General features: G+C 47.3%; 8 protein-coding genes across 8 annotated transcripts; 2 read left to right on the top strand and 6 right to left on the bottom strand.

Annotated features, from left to right (window-relative positions):
- Positions 1-44: 44 nt before the first annotated feature.
- Positions 45-3,691, top strand: BGW36DRAFT_288109 (putative flavin-binding monooxygenase; the record flags this gene model as incomplete). The annotated part of the gene is made up of 4 exons (XM_046210552.1): positions 45-1,516; positions 2,482-2,691; positions 2,748-2,893; positions 2,958-3,691. 4 exons carry the CDS (start codon positions 45-47, stop codon positions 3,689-3,691), a joined length of 2,562 nt encoding a protein of 853 aa, XP_046076615.1.
- Positions 3,692-5,185: 1,494 nt separating this feature from the next.
- Positions 5,186-7,796, top strand: BGW36DRAFT_88931 (uncharacterized protein). Its single transcript, XM_046222675.1, has 5 exons — positions 5,186-5,375; positions 5,438-6,076; positions 6,131-6,349; positions 6,403-6,683; positions 6,751-7,796. The coding sequence occupies exons 1-5, from the start codon at positions 5,269-5,271 to the stop codon at positions 7,476-7,478; spliced, it is 1,974 nt and encodes a 657-aa protein (XP_046076614.1). The 5' UTR covers positions 5,186-5,268; the 3' UTR covers positions 7,479-7,796.
- A 1-nt stretch (position 7,797) lies between these two features.
- On the bottom strand, positions 7,798-10,323 carry BGW36DRAFT_88927 (major facilitator superfamily domain-containing protein). Its single transcript, XM_046222674.1, has 6 exons — positions 9,741-10,323; positions 9,605-9,681; positions 9,496-9,547; positions 9,167-9,437; positions 8,619-9,119; positions 7,798-8,560 (listed from the first exon to the last, which is right to left on the bottom strand). Exons 1-6 carry the CDS (start codon positions 10,065-10,067, stop codon positions 7,950-7,952), a joined length of 1,839 nt encoding a protein of 612 aa, XP_046076613.1. The 5' UTR covers positions 10,068-10,323; the 3' UTR covers positions 7,798-7,949.
- A 637-nt stretch (positions 10,324-10,960) lies between these two features.
- BGW36DRAFT_393884 (dihydroxy-acid dehydratase) lies at positions 10,961-13,044 on the bottom strand (the record flags this gene model as incomplete). Its single annotated transcript, XM_046217856.1, has 3 exons — positions 10,961-12,170; positions 12,234-12,388; positions 12,451-13,044. The coding sequence occupies 3 exons, from the start codon at positions 13,042-13,044 to the stop codon at positions 10,961-10,963; spliced, it is 1,959 nt and encodes a 652-aa protein (XP_046076612.1).
- Positions 13,045-13,318: 274 nt separating this feature from the next.
- On the bottom strand, positions 13,319-15,778 carry BGW36DRAFT_88887 (fungal-specific transcription factor domain-containing protein). Its single transcript, XM_046222673.1, has 6 exons — positions 15,628-15,778; positions 15,476-15,564; positions 15,059-15,420; positions 14,484-15,002; positions 14,039-14,429; positions 13,319-13,994 (listed from the first exon to the last, which is right to left on the bottom strand). Exons 1-6 carry the CDS (start codon positions 15,688-15,690, stop codon positions 13,400-13,402), a joined length of 2,019 nt encoding a protein of 672 aa, XP_046076611.1. The 5' UTR covers positions 15,691-15,778; the 3' UTR covers positions 13,319-13,399.
- Positions 15,779-16,470: 692 nt separating this feature from the next.
- Positions 16,471-17,611, bottom strand: BGW36DRAFT_355007 (putative cell wall glucanase; the record flags this gene model as incomplete). The annotated part of the gene is made up of 2 exons (XM_046213593.1): positions 16,471-16,747; positions 16,803-17,611. The coding sequence occupies 2 exons, from the start codon at positions 17,609-17,611 to the stop codon at positions 16,471-16,473; spliced, it is 1,086 nt and encodes a 361-aa protein (XP_046076610.1).
- A 1,550-nt stretch (positions 17,612-19,161) lies between these two features.
- Positions 19,162-19,633, bottom strand: BGW36DRAFT_355006 (uncharacterized protein; the record flags this gene model as incomplete). Its single annotated transcript, XM_046213592.1, has 2 exons — positions 19,162-19,515; positions 19,631-19,633. 2 exons carry the CDS (start codon positions 19,631-19,633, stop codon positions 19,162-19,164), a joined length of 357 nt encoding a protein of 118 aa, XP_046076609.1.
- A 925-nt stretch (positions 19,634-20,558) lies between these two features.
- BGW36DRAFT_88805 (putative fatty acid hydroxylase) lies at positions 20,559-24,798 on the bottom strand. Its single transcript, XM_046222672.1, has 5 exons — positions 24,215-24,798; positions 23,900-24,145; positions 23,373-23,816; positions 22,343-23,320; positions 20,559-22,272 (listed from the first exon to the last, which is right to left on the bottom strand). The coding sequence occupies exons 1-5, from the start codon at positions 24,333-24,335 to the stop codon at positions 20,744-20,746; spliced, it is 3,318 nt and encodes a 1,105-aa protein (XP_046076608.1). The 5' UTR covers positions 24,336-24,798; the 3' UTR covers positions 20,559-20,743.
- Positions 24,799-25,141: the final 343 nt, after the last annotated feature.

The raw sequence follows: 25,141 nt of genomic DNA, 5'->3' as shown, positions 1-25,141 counted from the left end.
CCAGGAGTATCGAGGGCCGCACCAGGTGACATTCTACAGACGCAATGAACGGACACGCCAATGGCCATGCAAATGGCTTTGCCAACGGAGGCGCAGAGAACATCGACGTCGTCATCATCGGCGCCGGCATCTCGGGCATCAACGCTGCGTACCGAGTCCAAACAAAGCTTCCCGACTACAGCTACAAGATATTGGAAGCTCGCGGCGATATTGGCGGAACTTGGGATCTCTTCAAATACCCCGGAATCCGCTCCGACTCGGATTTCTACACCTTCGGCTTCGAATGGAACACATGGCAGAAGGATCACCCTATTGTGCCTGGCAGCGAAATCAAGGAGTATCTCGACCAGTCCGTAAAGAAGGCCGATATCCGTCGCAACATTCGATTTCACCACAAGGTGCTGCGCTCAGAATGGTCGTCGGAGAAGAAGGGATGGACGCTCGCGGTGGAGGCTGATGGGCACACGCGATATATCCATGCTCGGTTTCTTATCGTCGGTACCGGATACTACGACTACAACAACCCCTTGAAAGCGAACATTCCAGGTCTTGATAATTTCAAGGGCACTCTCATCCACCCTCAGTTTTGGCCCGAGAAACTCGATTATACCAACAAGAAGGTTGTCATTATTGGTAGTGGTGCCACTGCAGTGACACTCGTCCCCAATATGGCCCCAACCGCCGCGAGCGTGACCATGATCCAGCGCAGCCCTACATATATTTACTCCCTACCCAACTCGACCCGCCGATGGTGGAGTTTCTTGATTCCAAGCTTCCTTCAGCACAAGATTTCTCGCCTGGCTTTCATTTTCCTGCAACGTCTAACCTACCTACTCTGCCGCAAGTACCCACGACAAGCGAAGGCAATTTTGAGGATGCATTCCCGCCGGCTATTGAAAGGCGTGTTGCCTGTTGATCCTCATTTCAACCCGAAATATAACCCCTGGGATCAGCGTGTCTGTATCGCTCCCGATGGCGATTTTTACGACGCTCTTCGGGGAGGTAAAGCAACCGTTAAAACCGGTATCATCAAGAACGTCACTGAAAATGCCGTTGAACTTGAAAATGGAGAAGTCATTGAAGCCGACATCCTTGTCACGGCCACAGGTCTCCGGATCAGCATCGCCGGTGGCGCAGAGCTCAAAGTTGACGGAGAGAAGGTCGACATTGGCGACAAGTTTATGTGGAATGGCTCCATGATCCAAGATGTCCCCAACGCTACTGTCATTCTAGGATATACAAATGCCTCGTGGACACTAGGTGCCGATGCCACCGCTCTTCTCACCGTTCGTCTATTGAAATATCTAGACCGACGCAATGCCGTCGCTGCTGTTCCTCGTGTCGCAGATCCGTCTGCCTTGACGCCGAAGAGATTGATGGATTTGAGCTCGACGTACCTTGATGTTGCGCAGCGGCTGATGCCCAAGGCGGCCGATCAATATCCCTGGAAGCCAAGAAGTAGTTACTATGTCGACATCTGGCAGGCCATGTTTGGCCGGATTGACGAGGGCTTGGAGTTGATTTGATCAGCGCTGGAATTATAAGTTAGAAGGGCAGGATCACTATTTGTACACATTTGGTAACTATATACCGATGGTTTATGAATTATCTCTTAGACTTTAACGTTATGTAAATTTTACGATATCTTTTAGTTCATGACAGTGTCTTCCATATTTTAATTTTCAACACTTAGTTCTTCATAGTCTGTAATCAAGACTATTAAACAACATCGGGCGTCGGGCGTCGGCGATGCAATCCCCGCAGCTTACGAACTAGAATGATAAAATCCCCTTCCTAAAAAGGAAAAACAGTCAAAACGCGTATCAGTTCCCCACCGAGGATGATGGCACTTGTGATTAAATAGTATTGCTGATCCACCCCAGTCTCCAGCTTAGCCCGTCAGCCGAGGCACATCGCAACCACACCCCAGATCCACATGTCCCCAACGAACGATACTCGTACATATTAATTGGAGCTAGATTAACAACCCAATGCGCAGCTACAGTTGTGTTAAAAGAAATAAAGAAAAGGGTGTGGCAAGCTCGGCACGTGCCTCATATTGACAATTAGTAAACGCCGCAATTATCACTTATTCCATGCAAGGGTTAGATCGTGGCACTATTTATTCATTGTCAATTTCTTCGAGGGATCAAAGCTTTGTGGTTTATTTGGATATATAAGCTCCTTTTCACTTGGCCCGAGACCTTACGTCTTTGATTGTGGAGCTAATTACTTGACCGTGGACTGTAAGTGTATGATTTCCTATGCCAAACCTTCGTTAACACTATCTAGCGCAACTGGCAAGATAAAGCAAGATCTGACTACCTCGACTGAGCTAAAACGAAACTTAGTTGATAATACTGTAGAATAGAGCTGGAAAATGTCAATAACCCCAAAGGACATCGAGGAGTTCTACAAAGCACAAGCATTGGAAGAGAAACAGAATGGCAAGGCGTCACTACCCATAAAATACACGAAAAGGTCGCGTATGTCCATTGGGGAAATCCTAGACCTTCCCATCGCCCTCCTCTCACTACCCATCGTCGGCTTCCTCGCTCTTCTCACCGGTCCGTTCCGAGCGAGGAAGCAGAAGCTGAATCCGCAGCAAACCGTTGCACGGACACTGCTTCTTCATGTCGGTTATTCAATTCTCAGGAGAGTTGTATCCCGGTTTTCGCCGTTGCAGATACAGTATGTTTCAGCCAGTATTAAGTGTTGTGGCTAGAGGTTGATTGAAGTCAATACAGATCGGTATCACCATCGACGACTGCTGAGTATAAGATCTACATTTGGAAGAAAGGGCTTAAGGATCATACCGTTGACCTCGGAGGAGGCGCGAAGGGACACTGGTTGGGGAATAAGGAAGCGAAGAATGTTTTAATCTGGATCCACGGTCAGTCCATGCCTATTCATTAAATTCATATCTAGTGTTACAGAAACTGATAGAGGATTATCAGGAGGTGGTTTCGCCTGCCCTGCAAATAGAGGCTATTTTGCCTTTTTTGGAAAGTTCCTCAGCGAGATGCAAGCTGCAGGCAAGGATATTGCGATTTTCGTAGTCGCATACACCCTGATCCCAGCAGGGACATACCCGACGCAACTGCGCCAGTCAGTAAGCGCACTGCGCTACATTCTCAAAAACACAAACCGCAAAGCCGACAATGTTTACTTCGGCGGCGACTCTGCCGGTGGAAACCTCGTTCTCGGAGTGTTGAGCCACCTTGCACACCCGCATCCTGAAATTGAGGCGCTCAAGCTTGCTAATGGAGAGGAGATTGGCGGTGCGACGTTATTTTCGCCTTGGACCTCGCTCGAAACTGTCTTCCCACCGCAGGATACAGAGCCACTAGGCGATTTGATTCACCCTCTCTGCGCGAAGTCTTGGGCTGGAGGCTACTTGGCTGGACGGGCAAGGGATAACTATACCGATGCCCGGTTGGCGCCGCTCGACTGGTGGCACAGTGTCCCTGTGAAAAAGGTCCTGGTTACCGCTGGTAACTATGAGTTATTGTACCCATTCATCGATGATTTCCAAGCGAAGTTGAAGGCTGGGCTTGGAGAGGATAAAGTGGAATACGTCGTTGGACAGGGAGAGGCTCATGTTGCGCCTATGTTTAATTTGATGCTAGGCGATAAAGTTGAGACGGAGCAGGGAAAGAAAGCTAAGGAGTTCTTCAGGGAGTTGATCTAAGTAGATTAATGTTTTTATGAGTATGAGTATGATGGTTTAGTGATTATTGTGCATGGCGGACAGCTATGATTTGAGTGTTGTTTAAAATCTAATTTTGACAGCCCTTATTTTATGACAGAAGATTAAGAGAATAAATGTCAAGTCTCCTCCGGTCAACTGGTTAATCTATATAGGCAATGGCAACATTATGTGATGCCTATGAGGTGAGCTAACAAAGCGCAATGACCGCTGACACTTGAGAGAAGTTTAGGGATTCTAGTTACAATCTTTGTAATTGAGGCTTAAATGATACTACAAACTTACAAATGAGTTCACGTGGCATAATTGTTATAAGAAGTGTATAGATATCCTTTGATAGACACTAGAAAGGATCTTACCTATGGCTCGCAGATAGAGACCCATCTTACATATGTAACTATATGGCTAGCCAATGATTTAGAATCGTAGCTATTTCGAATCCAAACCATCCCCCCGCAAGACCCTGTATCCCCACTTCCCCAGCCCGTTTAACTGACTTAACTGGATGGAATATCGTGGAGGTCTAAATGCCCCGCAGCGTCAGATTACGGTGGATTTCAAAAAAAAAAAACTCTATCAGCTATTACATTTTGCTTGTTGCGTATTATCTTCTTGACGGACTTTGGGTTCGAAAGCGTGGCAGAAGCTGACTGTCTTGTTGCAGAGGACACTGTGCTGGGTAGTGCTTGTGTGGGAGGAACGACTGTTGAAGACGTTGTTAAGCTTGTATTGGCGAATGTGTCGCAAATCGGAGGCGGAGAACAGAAACATCGAATTCATATACATCGCAAAAAGAGGCAATCTTGGAGCCATTCCGCGAATAAACCCTTTTCCTTTTTCTTCTCATCTACCCTCCCGCATTGAATTGACTTGCGGGTTGCCCGAGAATAACAGTTTCTCCTCCCTTTAATGTGTGAAATCCCCCTTTAATACACTAAACACCGAGAAGGCTTCAATATAGATGTCTAGTGCATCTAGCCTTCAATATTGCCACCCAATCAGCAATTCAATGTTAGATTGAAAACCCAGTCAGAAAAACCCAGCAGCCGTGGTCAAAAACCCAGCCCGGAATAAACAAAGGACTTTAAATATTTCTAAAGGAGCGCTTGTGATCAACAGGGTGAAAAAAATGTTTAATTAGTTTATCAGAAAAGCTAGAGCTTGTGTGGAGCCGAATACTATATTCTAAGCCAGACAAAGGCGGAGTGAAAGTTGAAACACTCGTGGAAACAGGCATCCAATGAAGTAGACAGCAGATCATCGTCATTATTTTGGGCAAGTCAAGACTCAGGACAAGTTTTGCAGTCTGACATTGGTGACTCACTTGTCAGATTGTTAGGTGCAGATTTTCTTGTGTTACAGTAGTAAAATGTAGTGGCGGCTTTCGGAGTCCCGGCCGTGCCGAACTCCGATCCACATTTAGTGATTTCCGGCAATGGACGAGCCCGGATTTTGCTTTCTTGTACACAATAATAACGTACCCCCATCGGATTTCATGCAAGTTGGTGGTGTTGAAGTTCGGGTTACCGACTAGCTGATACTTACCCGATTTTTGCAGCATGGAGCACAGTGCAGGAAAACCCGCGCCGTACGGCCGGGCTTGCATCAACTGTGCTCGGGCGAAATGCAAATGCATTCTGCGTGACGAAGGCAGTAGCTGTGAAAGGTGGAGATCCATCACTAAGACGAAGCCAACCAAGGTTTTCCAAAACTGATTTGTTCGAATAGATGTTCTCGTTTGAAAAAGCAATGCACGCCTTCACCGACTGTGAGAAAGAAACGGCAAAGAGGCAGCAATTCACAGACTGCTCGATTGGAGCAGAAACTAGATGGCCTGGTTTCCTTGTTGAAATCTGGGAATCGAAATAATGACTATTTTGGAAATACGTCTGCCGATGCATCCCCTGAGTGGGGTTTGAATGGAAACAGACAAAGTGAAACGGCAGAAGCATCTCATAGAGAAACACCAACCAGCACGAACAAAACGGTCGCTGCTCATACCATCAGCTCGTTGACGAATAGTATCAGCCCCTTGACGCCAGTCTCAGAATCACTAGCTCCATTCCCATATGCTATTCCCCCCGATGCCGACGTCTCTGCCGAAGACTCAGAGCATTATGTCCATATGTTCCGTACCCAGTATCTCAAGTTTTTTCCATTCTTCTGGCTTCGGGAGGGAAAGACGTCTCTTGAACTACGCCAAGAGTACCCCTTTCTATGGCTTTCCATTATGTCTATTTCTTCAACCCTTCTACCACAGCAAATGGCTCTAGCCCGGGTGGTGCGGGAGGTGACTTCACAAGAAATCATCATGAAAGGGGAGCGGAGTATTGATCTATTATTAGGCTTACTCTGCGTTGTCGCTTGGTATGTTAATTTTATTCTTTCTTGAGTCAAGGTCTCACAAGCTTACCGAGTTAGGGGGCATGCTCAGGTTCATTTAGGACCCCTCCTCGCAGTATTCTCCCATCTTATTATTGCGGTTGCAAACGATCTTGAACTTCACAAAGCACCAACAAAAGACTTTACCAAAATTCCTGGTTGTCCACCGCCAAATATTCACTATAAGTTCAAGATTCCCAACACAAGAACCATGGAACACCGACGCACTATCTTGGCTTGCTTCTTACTTACGGCAAGGTACTTGTTCCACTCTTCCGTCGATCTCAGCGAAACAAGCTAAAGGTTTTCAGCTTTGCATCAAACCATCAAAGGAACGATGGAATGTCATGGTCTCCATACCTTGATCAGTGTTTGAAGATCCTCGAGGAGTCAAAAGAAGCCCCGGATGACGAGTTTCTGGTGAACTGGATAAAAATACAGCATATAAAAAGCAAGAGTGTTGAAATTTTCACCCAGATCCGTGATTCCGACCACGAAGAATCTACGCGGTCTATCGGATCTCACGTATTCTCTCTAAAACATCAGTTGGAGTATATGAAGGAACAGATACCCTCCTATATCGCCACAAACCGTGAGTATTTTATCGTTCATACACATATCATTCTTGACCTCCCCCCTTTTTTTCTGACTGTCTTTAGAACTTTTACAACTCTCGCTATATAGTGCTGAAATGGCTATTCATGAGCTCGTGCTGTTACGTCTTGAGTTTGTACCTCTCGCCAGAGAGATCGGGTCTCAAACAATAGACGGCCTTTTCGGATGTCTCCGAGCCATAAGGTCCTTCCTGGATATTCTACTACAATACAAACCAACTGAATATCTCGGCCTCTCCTTTTTCATTTGGAAGCAGATGAGCTCGGCCGTATTCCTACTCGCGCGACTAGTTTCGTTGGGTGATCCTGGATGGGATGTCGGCTATGTGAAACGCGTGGTTGACCTCCCTAGTACTCTCGGTCAATTTTCTAGGAATATTGAGTACCTGGTGAACGTGTCTGGATGGAAATCGGCTACTCAAGAAAATGTTTATATGAGATCAACGCGAATGCTTGGGTTGATGAGCAATTGGGCTCAGTCGATATATCACTGTATTGATCAAGCGACTGGCACTGCTGCTACTCAAGAACCTATATCGATGCACCAGGCAGGTGCGCTGGCAACATTCGAAGACCAAGAACCGGGACGACGGCACGAGCAACAAAATCACACCGCAACAGGTGAAGCAATGGTGACTGCACAGCCGATGCAGATTCCGAATGCAATGCAGAACGCGCCAATAGTTCCGACTTTTGAGCCCGAGTTTTGGTCTGACGATATGTTTGGATTGTGGGATATTCACTCAGGAAGGGGGTTCACATTCGAGGAGTAAACGGTTCAGGATGGCTTGGGATTAGAAATATAGGGGTAGTATCGATTAATGACTCATTGGTTACAAGGTTGCGGGGTTTATCAGTAATATCAATGTGAGGGAGATGATATTGAGAATAGGAAAGGTTGTAATAACTTTCTGTCTCCTCATTATTTCAAATGTTGGAATGTAATACTACTGTGGCTGTACTTATGCACCTTCGGCGATGGAAAGACATGCCGATTTGGGAAGTTTGGCGAGAGATATAACTCCACACTGGCGATTTTGTTTCCTGCATATATCTAAATTTACATGTATTGTAACTATTACTGATTTAAAATGCTGTTAAGTTAGTATCTATTATTAAATATTCTATCTAGACGCCCATCTAGGAATGAAACAACACAACGCCGTCAGCCCTTTGAAGTGGAGATCAACCGAGCAATGCTATAACTAGTAAATGCAGTAGTAATTTCTAAGACACGAAGGCAATCAAGCCTCACTTTTACTGCCCTTCGTCTCTCCATCCTTTTCCAAGCCTACCTCAGGGTCTTTGTCCGCAACCTGCTCCTCTTTCTTCTTATCCTTCTTCCGAATATCCTTCCAGCCCATGAAACACGACACAACCATCATCGCACACGACGTGCCAGCCACCAGGTAGAAAATCGCATTAATGCTCTTCGAATACGCGACCAAGACCTCCATCAACATCGCCGCATTTCCGTGCACCGCCTGATCAACGCCCGACGCACCGGCATCAATCACCGCCGCAGCATCCACGTCGGGGGCGTATTTTTGTAGATTCTGGCGCAGTGTCGTTGATAGAATGGTTTCGCCGAAGGTCAGCCAGACTGCACCGCCAAAGGTTTGGCAGAAGGATATCAGGGCCATGGAAACGGGCACCATGTTTGGAGGAAGAGCGTTTTGAACGGCGATCATCGGTACTTGCATGCCCAGACCGCGAGCGAAGCCCATCAGGATCTGGTAGCCGATCCAGCGTCCAGTTGAAGTGGTCAGGGAGAAGGTCGACATGAGACCGCCGGACACGGCCCACAACATGCAACTGGCGACGATGAAGGGGAGATAGTACCCGACGCGGCCGACTAGAAGAAGTTAGATATGGAGATGAGACAGAGATGCAGAGGGGGGGGGGGGGCATACTGATGACACCGGATGTAACAGCAGTAAAGAGCTGCGCAATAATGTTCGGAAGGGTATAAACACCACTCAACAAAGCCGACTTCTGCCTAACGGTTTGGAAGTAAATTGGGATGTAGTAGGATGAGACTTGTACGCAGCCGAAGTAGAACAGCATCACCAAACATGAGGTCCAGACGGGTCTGAGCTTGATCATTGAGAACGGCAGCATCGCGTTGTCGCCCTCGAAGTACTCCCAGACCAAAAACACGATCAGCGTCGCTCCGGAGCCACAGAAAAGTCCGATCACCACGGAGCTGTTCCAGGCGTACTGGTTGCCACCGTAGTCGAGGGCGAGGAAGAATTGGATTGAGGCAGGGGCGAATAGTGCGAAGCCAATCAGGTCAAGCTTTGTGCGGATGATTTCGAGAACAGGTAGGGTGCGTGGTTTGACGGTTTCGGGCGGCTGGATGAATAAAAGGAAGACTGCGGCGACGGCGCCGACGGGGAGGTTAATGTAAAAGCCTGGAGATGGATTAGCTGGGATTAGGAGAAGATATGGGGATACGTACACCATCGCCAGCTAACATAGGTGGTAAATGCACCGCCTAGAAGCGGGCCACATACAATGCCCATCTGGGACAAACCCATCAGGATACCAAAGTACTTGGGTCGTTTGTGTAGTGGGATGGAGGCGGAAATGATCGTCAGACCACCATTGATAAGCCCCGAACCACCAATACCAGCTATGGCTCTGGCGATAATAAGCATCTTGGACGAAGTAGCAACACCGCAGAGAAGTGAGCCGAGCTCGAAGATGCCAAAGAAGACCAGGAATGTCCACTGTAGTCTCGTTAGCTTCATTCATACTCAGGGAAATGGTATTGGGCGTTTCGCTTGCCTTGGAGCGAAAGTTGGAGTATAGCTTTCCGGCTAGCGGTTGTAAGGAGGCGCTATGATTTATGTTAGGATCAGAGTCAATTGATAGATATTTATGGGAATGAGCTTACCAAGCTAGTTGGTATGAACTTCCATACCAACCCACATCTTCAAGCGAGTGAAATCTACTCGTAATACTCGGAATGGCCTGCATTCGTTAGCTCCTATTTTTCCATATCCAGGGTTTATGCTCAAGTGAAAACATACAGTAGCAACAATCGACATGTCAATCATAACCAAGAAGAACACCAGCGTCAGCGATCCCAGCAGAGCATATAGCCTGAATCCAGAGATATACTGTGGCTCTGATTGGGTACGTGTGACCGTGATGGCAGTAGCGTCTTCAGCATCTTCTTTGTTTGACATGAAATCTGCAGGTTCAGTTGTTTCTTGTGCTCTGTTTACTGATGGCGGGTAGCTGGAAGACTCAACAGCGTGAGTAGGCGCGGCCGGGTGTTTTTCTATTGCATCTGCTGCGTCACCGTTCAGGGTAGATGCGATAGAGGTATTATCGGGTCGTTTTTCGTCTGCCATGTTGACAGGAATTGATTTCTGGTGTCTCTTTTTCTCGATAAAAGCTGAGAATGAAGCTATGCTTGAGCCTCATAGGAGGTGTAAGATTACGGCGGGGATGATATCAAAAGGCGTACGTAATACTAGTATGGCTCGAGATAATCACGAAACACACAACATTTGAAACAAGTGGACTCAAACAATACACTTGAAAATTTGAATCTTCCCAAGAATTGTTTCTGTAATATGGACAACACCTTGCCTTTATTTAACAAATATGACCAGCTGAAAACTTCGCCAATCCTATTTATTTTTCAGCTTAAATCCGAGGATCAATACGGTCTTCGGTGTTGGCAGGGTTCATGCATCGCCCGAAATCCGGTCCAGGCTACAGCCTTCCAAATATGACTAGTAAGAAAACAGTAAGTAATCGTATGGCCTGTCGCAGCCTAGGATGTTAGTCTGTTGGATTAATAATTAATTATTCTGGTCTGCTAACTAACTTAGTTAAATGGCTTACCCAGTCATACTCTTATCGTCGACTCATCGGAGCCAGAGTTGGTTCTGAAATCCGACACATTAATTGGTATTTCCGTGAATTTCCACATTGGAATGATGTACGAGGGCTTCGGAATTCAAGTATGCCCTACGTACCAGCAGAGTTGAGGCACTCCTGAGTCGCTCAGCTTATTCATGAGTAGGAAAATCCGAGTCTTCTGTTTTACGATATAGAGATTGTTCGATTGTCTGATTAATTGAGATGAATTACACTTGTAGATAATTTAAAATAACTCGGTTAAGATGAGCTTCTCGCTGAACATCAAGTCTCTTATTTTCATTCATTCCTTAGAAAATAGAAAAGAAAAAGAACAAAAAGCAGGAGCAACAACCAACTTCCGGTCCGAAACCTTTATTCAATGATTATGTCGTGGCCCATCTTGTTGCGCTAAGCGTTGATATTTGATCGCTTTCCTTAGGACCATCCCATCACCCAACTGCTCAGTCTCCTGACGGAATATTTCCTGCCACGGTGTACTGCTAGGATACAATGGATATCCCCCGTTGCTCTCTAACTCCTGTCTCCGCCTCTTGATCTCATCATCGTTGATTAGAATATCCACCCGTCGTTTTGGCAAGTCAATTCGAAGTCTGTCTCCGTCCTGCAAAATAGCCAGATTCCCACCTGCAGCAGCCTCTGGAGTTGCATTGAGAATGGAAGGACACGCCGAAGTCCCAGACTGCCGCCCATCACCGATGCAAAACAGCGCATCAATACCCTGCTTAAGCAGTCGCCCTGGCGGGTGCATGTTCACGACTTCAGCTGCTCCAGGGTATCCCAACGGTCCCACGCCTCGCATAACCAAAATTGTGCGGTCATCAATTTCAGCCATCGACTCTATACGGCGATGATAATCTTCTGGTCCGTCGAATACGGCAACTGATCCCTCGAATGCGTCTGGATCATTAGGGTCGGATAGGTATCGCTGGCGAAATTGAGGAGACACCGCACAGATTTTCATTATCGCAGAGTCGAATAGTGTGCCTTTGAGATGAATGAAGCCGGCTTCCTTTAATAACGGCTCTTGGAATGGACGGATAACACTTCGATTCCACGAATGCTTGCCATTTGTATTTTCATATATGGTACACCCATTGCAAGTCATGCTATTAGGATGTAATTTCCCGGCATCAAACAACTCTGCCATAATGGCTGGAAGACCTCCAGCGCGGTAATAGTCCTCTCCAAGGAACTCCCCCGCTGGTTGCATGTTCAGAAGTAATGGGATCTGAGCGCCGATCTCATCCCAATCGTCCATCGATATCTCAATGCCCATATGCTTCGCGATCGCGTTTATGTGAATCGGAGCATTCGTGCTGCCACCAATAGCAGCATTCACCACAATCGCATTCTCGAATGCTTCGCGTGTCATCAAGTCACTTGGCTTTCGGTCTGACTCGACCATTTCGACGATTTGTTTACCTGTCTCGTAAGCACATTGGCCCCGTTGTCGATACGGAGCCGGGATGGCTGCTGATCCTGGAAGCGCCATGCCGAGGGCTTCTGCAAGTGCATTCATGGTTGATGCTGTTCCCATTGTATTACAGTGGCCAACAGATGGGGTTCTAGATATTTGAAAGTTACAATGCGTTCATTACTGCTCGACGGATAGGTGTTGTTTGGCTTACCCATGAGAAACGTAATCCATGAATTCTTTCTCGTCAATCTCCCCGGCTGCATAAAGTTCTCTGCTTTTCCAAATCACTGAACCTGACCCACATAGGCTTGCTTCGGAATAGCCGTTCAGCATCGGGCCTACGTTCATGCAAATTGCTGGGATATTCTGAGCATCGTTAGAGTAAGTACGAGTTGAAATATAAGAAGAAATAAGAACCATGGACATACCACGGAAGCAGCTGCCATCAAAAAAGCAGGAGTCGTTTTATCGCACCCCGTCAAAAGTACGATACCATCCAGAAAGTAACCAGTCATCACTTCGACCAGACCAAGATACGCCAAATTCCGATCCAAAGTCGCGGTTGGTCGCCGCGACGTTTCTTGAATCGGATGTGTAGGAAACTCAATTGCAATGCCACCAGCAGTGCGAATCCCTTCGCGTACCCGCTTGGCGAGTTCAATATGATGACGATTACACGGAGCAATGTCGGAGCCTGACTGCGCAATTCCAATAATCGGCATCCCGGACATCAGCTCCTCTCGGGTGATTCCATAGTTGAAATACCGCTCCATATAGAGGGCTGTCATGCCAGGATCGTCTTGACAGTTGAACCATTTGGATGATCGAAGTGGCCGTTTGGGCGTTGGCGGTTTTGGTTTGCTAGAACACTCCCGGTTGATCCCCAGTCTGTTTTCTAGATCCCGCGTACGAGTGCGGAAATATTCTAGGTCGCGCATGCAATCTTCAATGTTGATGGTTTGAGGTTCACCCTGAGAACAAGGGCAAGCCTTGCAGGATTCCTTGGACGGATCACACGGCATGATTGGTTATTTCCCAGGGCGCGTATACATGAAAGGGTTGAGAGCATTCCCTCTGTATGTTGATTTCGTGGAAGAGAAAATTTAGAGTAGATGTATTTGAATTTCATATTTTTTATATTGCTCAACCCATCGGGCCGAAAGGTACCGAGTTGGCTGCACATCAGAAAATCGTCGTATGACCGCATGCATCCCATCCGGCCCACTTTCGCCGGTTATTGATTTTCCGATTCGCTGCAAATATGTAGTACAAACCTTAATTGGGTGATATTTCTGAAGAGCATCACAGAAACCAGGAATTAAGAAAATGAAAAATGAAGGAGACCTTGAAAAAAGGTGCTGGGCTTATTGACTTCTTTCAAGCTCTAAACGGATGCATGAGAAAATTGAATTCCCCATCGACCGAAAATCCCTGTGTAACTGCTTCTAGGTCTAGATCCAACAAGTCCGAGTTCATTAAGTCGAGAGGTGGATTAACAGGATCCAGCCATTCAGGCAGTGCAATGACATCTTCTCCAGGACCATAGCCAGCAGCCTGGTGTGACAAATCACCACTCCAGGTCACAGAGTTGTCGTCCGTTATGTTAAACCCTAGATGACTCATAAACTTGTCGAGATTATCCATGGCCACCTCGGCAGCTTTATATAGACGTTTATGGCCTTGCAGTATAGTGCGGCAGACAAGGAGAGATTGAAATGCATTGGAGGTTTTCCCTTTCAATGCCACGATTCGAGCATGTACGGTTGCACTGATGTATGTCGCATACGAGAGCATATATGGGGCGCTGTCGATGGAAAAACGCTCACAATAGTCCTGCAAAATCTGAACTATTTGGTTCGCAGCAGTGGTACAGGAATTTACTGACTCATGAGCAGTCAATGATCTTTGACGGCCATTATTTTCAGTAATGAGAGGTCGTTGTGAGAGAATTATGAGAACATTGTACAAAGCCCTAATTTATTAGCATGAGCTGAAAAGTCACTGAGACGAACATACAAAAGGCAGAGAGATTGTGGTAGTATGACTGAGTCACTCCTGGGATGTAAAAGATAGTCCATCTCGGGAGGAAGACTCGCCCGCCATTTTTTCAAATTCGATTTGATATCCGCAAAGATATTCACGTTCTGGATCTGCTTCGCTTCCAATCCTGGTCCGGGATAGATCTCGCTCAGAATGCGCTCGATGATGATAGACACCTCGCAAAGCTTAGTCAGTAATGTGACATTCATAGATGGTACGGCTGGGGTTTCTGTGGTTGCCGTATAAGTAAGGCCTTGGAACTGTTCAAGTTCATCATATTCGTCTAAGAATCTGAGGGGAACATTGAAGTTGACCCTGCGGAGGATCGGGGGTCGACCCTGATAGAGGCACTGAACTTTGTCGATTGCTGATACCCATTAGCCAATTTCTGGTGAAAGGACGAGTATTTCCTTTTGCTTACAGTATGCACCCCACAGAATTCGTTTTCGGATTTCGAGTTCCTCTGCTGATATGCTGTTCATCGACGGCAATACGTGCAGCCCAAGATCAATAATCATATTGAAAGCATTGCCAGCATATAACCATGAAGTACTCCGTTCGTCACATCTCGAGAATAGTGCGTTTGACACTATCAGCAATGCCTGCAAGGTAGTAATTTCACTTCTATCAAAACTGTATCTCAGCAGCTCAGTAAAACGTTGGCGAAATTTCCATCCAGCAGTTGTAATATCCTCGGGGTCAGAACGTAGCTCTGGGCGGGGATTATGTTTTGAGACGACGAAAAAAATGGCATTTAGTAGCAGTTTGGAAAAATAGGGTCCTCCGCAGGCCATATCCCGCATGAATGCCGGTCGGTAGATAATTTGTGCCGTATAAAGCTGCCGGCTCCAATACATTAATAGTAATTCTTTTCCAATTTCAGGATCAACGTCGTCAAAGTCGAGTCGACCAGCAGCAAGATCAAATGGCTCCAATTGTCCTAAAGCGACTACATTAGTGGTGAAGTCTTCTGCATCTATGTATAACTTGGCTTACTTTGTTTGGCCGTCTGAGTAAATAGGAGATGTCGAGAACGGTCTAGATCGGCAATCGATTCGATATTTTCGGTATCTTGTGGCGAAGACTTGGCAGTTTCATCGTAGGCAGTACTAGTCGCTCCATGATATAAGGATACGCTGCTTCTATTTCTCTCGATTGGAGCTTCTGGGTGCGGTATATCATTCGTATATTGGTGGCGCGGTGTGTTGACTGTACCTGGAGTCTGGAACGACGGTCCTTCACGGAGCGACTCCGATTCTTCCCTACCTTTTACAGATACTTCATCCAGGAGCTGGGTGTAGCGTTGACGAAGGGCTTTATTTTCTAGCTCCAGTTGTGCAATTCGACTATTTGTCGGCCTTTATTGCTAATATGTCAGTAATGTTGGAGGGAATTGTAGATACTGATCTTCACCTTGGTTTGTGCAAAACAGTGCCTTGTTGACATTCGACGCCTTTTGCGAAGCAATTACCACATTTTGGTTTGATAGAGTCGCACTTTAACTATTCGGTTCAAATAAATCAGCCCGCCGCTTAATTCTCTAAAGATGATCCAAAGTTCTGTACCTTTTTTTGGCGGCAGGAAAGGCATGCCACTGCTGCCCGACCACGGCTTCGCCTATTCGGCATGATCCCAGGTTGAAGCCCATTCACGCTAGCGTGCTAGTTATTACGTGCGTTAGTTGTCTTTATCGGTGGCGTATTCGGGTGGTTGAAAAAATACATGAGGTTTGTGGTACAGTTCGGAAGGTCACCAGCCGAGTGCCCCACCTCCATCCCAGGCTCTTTTTTTACAATCAATTGAGTAATGTTCGAGGGCCTTAATATTTTAAGGACTGCGTGTGAATTCTGTTGGTATGGCATTGCTCAATAATTTACACCTGAGTATTATGTGAAAAGCCTAGACAATGTTTACCGGTGGAAGGGGGATTTTGGTGCCCAAAAATTCAAATGTTTCAGGGAATCAACCAAAAGTGTTGATAGATGTAGAAAATTTAAAAAGTCGAAACAGACCACCGGCTCAGACCCGCCGGCGCGCGCAGTCCTGATATTAATTGACATATGACTATTAAAGATATAAACAAGATTGGGAAATATATGGACAGAAATTGAGTATATATCCAAAACGATGAGCGTGTATATTCCCACTCATGTTATAATACCCTTATAACACCGGTGGTGAATCGGAGGTCCGACCAAACCAAGAAAAGCTAACAACAGAAAAGATACACAGAGAAAGACTGCGGTGAGAGGTATCACGGAGTATCACAAGGAAGTGAGACAGGGAATATATTGACATGAAGGAGAAATTCAAAATAACACCAAAGCTCCCAAAACAATAGACCAAGAAGAATAAAATAGTCATAACCATTCAAAAATTTACTCGGGAAGGCTTTTGTGTTATATGAATTACTTCATTTCAACATATCCCTTTTGTCTCCACTCGGCCTGCATGTTCATCATCTCGGTGCGTTCTTGCATGAATTTGTTGTTTTGTACATTCCATTCACGCTTGCCGACCCGGCGTTGCTTGATGCAGCAGAACAACAGAACCATCAGACCGATTGCCGCAACACCTCCAGCAGAGGCATAGATGGCGATCTTGGAGCCCGAGGACAGGTTGGCCCACTTTTGGGCTAAACTTTCATGTACGGTGTTGAGTGTGGCTTCGGCAGTTGAGTTTCCACTATTCATTGTTAGTACTTTTTCAGGTCTAGTTGCATAGTTCAGGGAAAACTTACGCAACAACGTTGATGCTCTGCCAAGTTCCGCTGTGGCCGTTGTAGGAGTATTCCTTGCCGGTAGAAAAGTCCTGGGCGCTCAATTGCGAGACGTACATGTTGTACGGACCAGCGTTGTAGTCGATCTCACCACCAGCCCAAATGATTGTGCCGTTGGGTTCCGAAGGGTCACCACCCGGCCACATACCAACACGAATCGTCATGGGGGTTTGCGGGTACCAGGTGCCACTACTGTTGGTAGCATTGTCATAGGTCAGAGTACGGAGCAGCTGGCCATCGTACCACCACTCGAGCTTGTCCTTATCCCACCATGTGGTGTAATTGTGGAAGGCGTCGGTTGTTGAACCACTAATATTGTGTGTCTGGCCGGTGTGTGGGAGGGTAATACCCTTTCCATAGTAGTTGGATTGCACCTGAGTGTTCTCTGAGCCTACCCACTCCCAGTCGATCTCGTCGAGATCGTCAGACTCGAGCACCACACTGCTGATGACGCCGTGGCCGGGGGCGGCCTGGACGTGATATTCCATGCGGCCGAAGAAGATGTAGAAGTTCGATTTGAAAGTGGGCGAGTCCATCTTTTTCTGGATCGACAATTTCAGGGAGCTATCGGTATAGTCGACGGCGCCGTTGGTCACGTTCCACGTGCTGTCCAGGAGAGAATTGGAGCTGAAGTTCCATGTGTGCGATGTGCCCAGCGCTGGGTCTGCCGGGCAGTCATGCGTCAGGGGCTGGCATTCCGTGGAGGTTTGGGCGTTGACGGTCGAGACGGCAGCGGCGAGCAGAGCCGCAAGAAGAGAGAACCGGGTCATGGTGTGCAGCAGCAAAATCGCTGTCGAGTAGAGAATGCAGTGCGAGAGTGATCGCACGAGTCGAAGTAAAGAGCGTAGTATGGGGTGTCGAGACCGAACACCCGTGAGCCGAATAAGCCAGACAGCGGCTGGAAAGGAGAGGACCGTAAACAAGTTACTTGGGAGGTATAAAGAGTGACGCTCGACGATTGTCGATAGGATGGACAGGAACGGGTCTCGCGAGGACGGGAGAGGAGAGGAGAGGAGAGAAGAGACGGCTGGGACAGAACGCAGCCGGGAATATTAATTCGCAGCAGGGCCAGAGACCAGGCCAGCCTCAGCCTCTGCTCCCAGCGTGCCATACACTAAGTAACTAGTAACGTCTACCTGGAGCACTACAGCAGAAGCAGCACAGCGCGGCGAACTAGCCCTGACGCCAGGCTGTGTACGGTTAGCCTTCAGCCGACGCCAGGGGGCGTTGATTACCTCTGCTGTTGTGATTGGCCGGTACCTGACCCGGACCCGCCACCGCACAGACTCGTAATTGCACATATTAGCATTCATTTGTCTTCCCACATTGTATATTGGTTTATATTATATATATATATATATTATAACATGTTACAGCAGGATATACTCATCTGTAATATGAGTATATATCAGGAGATACCAGCGCAGACTGCAAAGCAGGAAAAGCATGCTGAGAGAACCGGCCTCGGCGTCTCCTGATTGGCTGCCACCAGCTGACACGCTAGGCAGCCCCACGGTTTCGCCAAATCCACTTGCTCAATACGGCTAGTGCTATGCTCCCCCTATTCTATTCTGAGATTCTGCAGGCTCAACAATTTATTCTTCCATAAGCGGTTCCTATATGCCCGGCGTAATCAGTACTTACTACCAGGTTACGGTGAATGGGACGCATAATTCAGTACCAGTTCTTGTTTACTGAGTCTGGTGCCGGAGTAAATAATTCAACAATCCTCCAAATCATCTCACATGTCTCAGCCAAAACTCAACCAAACGCCGCCATGCCCGGTGGCTTATCGGGGGTTATCTAATAGGCTAATTGCCTGGGTTCTGCCCGTAGCACGCATCAGGTCGTCTTGCGGATATACGATCAGCTTCACGTAAAGATAGGATGTAAGTATATCTCAATCATGACTATTGAAAGTGGAATAATAATCTCATCACTACTTGTGCCACACACGTGCCGATTGTGAGGTTATTATCGTGCCGATCTCCGAACTATACCCTGCACGAGGTACTATTAATCGCATAAACTAGTGGAAAATAGGATCCATCATAACGACATCTGAAAAAACCATCAATTTATACAACTTCAAGCACACCCTGCAATTTGACTAACAATGACATAACCGCCGACATAAAGCATAGATTAAACATTCGTTCATTTCATTATACATATCCCATCAACATAGACCAACTATCAAAACGTGCCGCCAATATCTGGGGCCTTCTTCATCTCAACCCTAACTTAAGTGGTACTGCCTGCATACTCAGCATCATCTAGCTCAACCATCCCACCAACCCATTTGGCCAATATCAACCCATCAAGAAGAGACATAAACCCTCTCCGGCCTCTGCACTCTAATAACCTCACTCACCCCACTCCCTCGCCGGCTATGGCTCCTCGTCGGCTTCTCGATATAATCCACATAATCTGGACCCGACCGAACACTTCTTCTACGTCGGCGTCTTGCCGGCGTCTGGCTGTAGACAATATCCGATGTGTCCGGGTGCCTGTTTCCAGGAGCGCCCGGCAGGAAGCATGTTTTGATGAGCCAGACGATCAGCAGCGTGCCGGCGATTGTGCCGAGGACGACACCTGCGATGGCACCGCCGGAGAGGCCGCTGCAGGAAGAGGAGGAGGAGGAAGATTGGCGGGTGATGAGGTTGATGGGGGCCTGTGTTTATATTCTTGGTTAGTGGAGTTTTCCAATATGATATCATGATGGTGAGGATCCGCTTATGAACGGGTATATCCGATTGGCAATGTGGAACGTGGAACACAGAACGTACCATGGTTAAGATGAGACTGCAGCAACAACTTGAGTAAAGTATCGCAATCAATCTATTGATTGGTTGATGTCGATTGCACGACGCAGAAATACTTGCGCTCGGCTAGTAATAATGGCGGGGAAGAGACCAAGCAATCACTCAATGCGTCAAGCAAGCTTAATCAGATTAAGCTCTCACATCAACACCCAATTCAGGTTTATCACGCAGGAGACCAACGAAAAAGCACTTTTCAAGCAAAATGACGGTAGAGAAGAGGGGTAAATTATATGCTTCCTTTATATATTATACACCAGCCGCTAAGCTCTGCCTTGTTCTTGTTTATCGGGAAGTGAGGGTCGTGATTGTCCCGTGACGTCAGACCCACGGCACGTTCAAGGTTGGTTTTCAGCTTGTATGATCACGGCTGTGGCCAATAAGAGGATCAATTGCGAAGAGGATCACATTATTTGCTTATTATTAATATTTTATACCGAGATTACCATTCCTATTTGGATAATTTATGTATGGTTGGTGGAGTCAGGATTATTATTCATATGATGCAAGGACTTGGTCCACTCGGAAATTTTATTGACCACTGGAACTGCTTTGTCTGTATTCCATCACGCGGTACATACTTAGAAGTGGGATGTCATGCATATATGAAACCACCTAGTTTAATGTGACAGGTTTGGCCCTCCTGGTTGGTCGAAGACATCAATCGGACACTCATGCCTACATCATTGGCCAATTCGAGTTTATTAAAGAATTTAGACTAATATGAGACAAGTCTTACTATAGTATTAAAGTTTTCTGCCTATCTTTCATCTGCATGTGCACTAGTTTATATCAGATCAATTCAGATTAATTTCAGCGTTGGGGGGGGGGGGGGGGGGGGGCAGCTGTAGGTAATGCCCAAAGTTCAAATATTATTGATATTGATATTGGAGGGCCCTTACATAGGTATACCCAATCCATTTTTGTGGTGCTATATTCACACGTTGGCCCCCTTCAAACGTTCAATGTTACTGTAATTGGCTGGATGGGGTTGATAAGCAGATCAGTTGAAATGACCATTAACGTACTAAAATCATATCATAACATGTCACCATTGAACCCCTGAACCCATGAGCCATATCAGGTAAAAACGTCGGTCACAAATCTCTCATTTGTCCTCAACATCTCGAAAAACCTCTCCACCGCTGCCTCCTCATCCAGTTCAGGGCTCATTTTTTGCGTCACAGACCCATCGGCCAACTTCTTCCTCCTCTCACCCACATACAACTTCTTAATAGTCTCACGAACGCCATTCCCAACACTATTACTACCGCAGACATAAATCCGAGCACCCGCGTTAAACAAATCAATCAGATCCGCACCATTAGCAAGCATCGCGTCCTGAACATACCCTTTCTTTTGCCCCGTACCCTCCGGTCGTGAATACGCCCAATGAACCTGCACCGCACCCAGCCGCTCCCACTCCGCGAGTTCCTCAGCGTGCAGATCATCCTTGTCCTTTGTGCGACAGCCCGCATACAGAATTGCCGTGGCCGGTTTCAAGTCGCTGTCACCGCCGCGAGCCTTGATTTTCTCTGCCCGATCCATGATGAACCCCCGGAACGGCCCAATTCCGCTGCCCGCCGCAGCCATGATCATTGGCGTCTGCAGATCGACCGGCGGCTTGAAGCCGCTGTTCGACGGACGAACGGAGACGTGCGCACGGTCGCCCGGTTTCAGGGACGAGAGGTAGGTCGATGCCACGCCGAGATAGCGCTCCTCCTCGGACATATCGTGGGCGGCGGATAGAGAGGGAGAGTTGAGGACGGATAGCGTGACGGAGCACTCCGACGGGTCTCGGATTGGAGATGATGAAATCGAATATTGGCGCACCCGCATGGGAGGGAGCATGGACAGGTAGTCGCCGATGGGGAGGTCGATTTTGGGGTATCGGATGAGCAAGTCTAGGGGGCTGATGCGTTTGGCTACAATATCTTGAGCGAACCGGGTCGGGCTCGAGGCGATGAAGCGTAGTTCTGCTTGTGTGTCTGGGTCTGCAGCAGCGGCATCCGCAAGGACGTTGATATCTCTTTTCGAGACTGGCTGGGAAAGCTCAACATAGGTGGATAACAATTCGAATGCGGATATGGGGGTGTCTAGTGGGATCGACGGACCTGATGTTGCCCCAGGTGCTTTCTGGATTGTGAGCATGGCATCCCATGGCAGACCGAACCGGCGGATGGCTTTGCGAACGACATTGCTGGGGTTCACAGGCAGCACGGCGAGGTAGTCACCACATTGGTAGCTCGTATCAGACGGCAATTGAAATTTCACCAAGCGTTTATCGGGGACGTCAGGAGAAGTCAGCAGTTGGTTCTCCACGACAAGAGCCTCGCCGAGATTCAGACCCAATGTTGTTGCGCGCATTCCAGAGCTGATTTTCACATCCAATGCAGACTTTGGTTTCGATTTCTTGCCGTTAGACTTTGCTCCGAGCTGTGATTGCATCGCCGGCCAAAACGAGGATTCGCCCCAGGTGTCGAACGCGGTGAAAATGTCTGCATCGGCCGTGTCCGCCACTCCAATTTCACAGAGGCGATTACCACCGCGTTCTGACACAAGATTATTCACAGCTTTTGGAATGCGGTGGAAGGTTGCAGCCCAGTCACCTAGAGGCAGTGAGTTAGTTTTATAGAAAAATACTCCAGAAGGAAAAAGAAAAAGAAAAGGTGGACATACGGTGACCGGCTCCGAAGACAGCGTAGTTGACGCCCTCTAATTCATTCCCCTTCAATCCATTAAGCCATTCAAAGAACAGAGCGGCATTATCTGGCGGCTGGCCTTCGTACGAAGCGGTAATAAACACAACCGGATCCGACTTGGGAATCTTCTGCATCGCCGAGTCAAGCGAGTCGATACGTGCTGAGTAGCCAAACCCAGCAGCATCTTCAGCCAATCGTCGCGCAAATGCCTCGCAGGTTCCGGTGTTGCTTCCAAAAAAGATATGCATAGGCTTTCCAGCCTCAGCGGGGCCACTCGCAGCTACATGCTTCTGCTCCCGGGTCGCAAGCTTAGTTGCTTGACCGCTGTTCAGAACCGAGTCCAAGGTTGTAGCATCGAGGCCCTCTCGAAGAGTCGCTCTGATTTGGAAGTCCTTTGGTTTGACCGTCAACGCCTGTTTGATGCGCAGGTTGTAGCTCGGGTCATCGAGCTGGAAATTGAAGTTCTGGAGCAGCATAGCCACCACAATGAGCATCTCCTGCCACGCGAACGGCCGCCCAATGCACCCTCTCATACCATTCCCGAATGGCTTCCAGGCGTTTTTGGGATATTTTTCAAATTTACCGTCGAGCATGCGCTCCGGTTTGAATTCGGCTGCATCCTCACCCCAGACTGCAGGGTCGAGATGAAGTTTGGGGATGATGATGACGGCTTTTTCTCCCTTTTCGAGCTTATATTTACCGTTTCCGAGAGTTACTGGATCTTCGTGGTTCTTTGTTGGGTGTGCTTCGACAACGATGGCGGGCGCAGTAGGTCTCAGCCGTAGGGCTTCCCGTAGGCAGGCGTTGATATAAGGTAATTTGGAGAGGTCTTCAACGGTAATCTTCCTGCGACCAATGACATTGTCGACTTCTTCCTGTGCTTTCTTATACGCATGAGGGGTTTTTAGAAGAAAATAAAACAAGAATGAGAGGGATCCGGAAGTCGTTTCATGGCCTATTCAGTCAGATAATCCATTCAAATTCATTAAGCATGGAGCGAAGCATACCCGCAATCAAGAATGTAATCATATTGTTAATAATCGTATCGTCATTTAGTCCCTGACCAGTCTTCGGATCTCTGCCCAGAATCATAGCATTCAGCAAATCCTTCTTCTCTGGCTCGGGGTTATTGCGTCGATCCTCAAGCAGATCACGCGCAATCTTCTGACAAGCAGCGATATCGTTGAAGAATTTCGTGTTGTCGCTGGTTGGGAGACCATTGAGAATGCCAGGGCGACGGGCGCGTTGACCGGCACCTATCAACATACCCATCATGGCGTCGACAAAGGGATGCATTTCTTCATGATAAAAGCTGTTGAAGCGAGTGCCCATCGCGCACAGTGCGATGGTGTCCAGAGTCAAACGAGTGAAGTCATCTGTAGGCGTAATAGCATGCTTGGGGCCCTGTCGGGCCCATTTCAGCACGAGCTGTGTGGCGATATCATACATTTCTAGCCAATTCTCAGCTTCCGTATTCATTTCTTCGACTTGACAGGCAAGTTGTTTATGTTGTTTATATTGGGTCATTACTCACCATCAAACATCCCTCGAATCATTATCGGGCCAAAAGCCGGAACCAGCACACGGTGAGCAATCGCCCAGTTCTCCTCTCCGGGATAATCTGCAGTGAACAGTCCATCATGGATGCCATGGCGAATTTCCCGCAAGCCAGAGAAAACAGCCTTGCGGAAGCGTTCTTCATTGCATACTTCGTCGACTAATTCATGAGAACTAATCAAGACTCGTGAGACACCGAACGTTGTAAGTCGATATATGGGGCCTAGGTATGTTAGCAATCATGATTCATAATGCAATTGAGACTTTTTGGGATGTGGGATGTTGGTAGTACCATAGGTGTCGGCGAGAAGCTCCAGACTGGTCAAGGGGACCTCGCCGTCGATGTCAAAAATATTGCCGAGGAGTGGAACACCTGGCGGCTGAGGAATTGGAGTATATTCTTGCTCGGTCATATTGATATTGACTCATAAATCGACCAGTTGGTCGAATATCAGTCCTGTATGGCGACGAAAGACAATGTCTAGTGATGACGTGTGTGAAACAGGATCAAGCCCCCTGAAACAAGCGTATAGTCGTCCGGAACACCGCAATTTAACCAATATCCAATCCCATCAGCTCACAGATTAATTATCAGAATCCAACAGAGTTTAAAAAAAGAGGACATCCACAACACCTTATAAGCAAGGGCATCTTGGGGGTCTTGTTTGGCAGCGTGGGGTCCGATACTTGGTACTTCTGGGTCTTTTCCCCATCCGGCCCGACCACGGCATTTGCCTTTAACGGTCGCAAATTTTACTCTCTGTTAGACGATGACATAAAAATCTGAGCGAAACGTTATTTATCGGCGAAACACGAGCAGAAATTGCTGTGTACGTTTTCAAATGATGGATAAATTCTGCGGTGTGCATAACATTGGAAATAGTGCATCGAGTACATAATATAATAATATTAATTTGTTATAACACGGCCGATTCAATGATATCATACAAATCCACAGAGTTGATGATAATAATCAGCTCACGGAGAAACCCGATCGACAGCTCTGGGCTCGAGGCCTGGTGGGGCGAGCTATTTGTAAAACCGTGTTCTTCACTGCTTGCGTATTAGAATAGGCCCTAACTAGCTGCACGCCCGAATCCCCATGGTTTTACAGGCTGAAGATGAAACAGGAAAATAGAAAGGGACCAAGGTCTCCTCCTGGCTTATGTCAATTAGAAGGATAGAATCAATTACACGGTTTCTATGACACACATAACCT

This window comes from Talaromyces proteolyticus (genome assembly GCF_021365285.1).
Source record: "Talaromyces proteolyticus strain PMI_201 chromosome Unknown BGW36scaffold_2, whole genome shotgun sequence".
NCBI lineage: Eukaryota > Fungi > Ascomycota > Eurotiomycetes > Eurotiales > Trichocomaceae > Talaromyces > Talaromyces proteolyticus.
The sequence above is the reverse complement of the archived record's forward strand: the minus strand, read 5'-3'. Positions and strand labels throughout refer to the sequence as shown.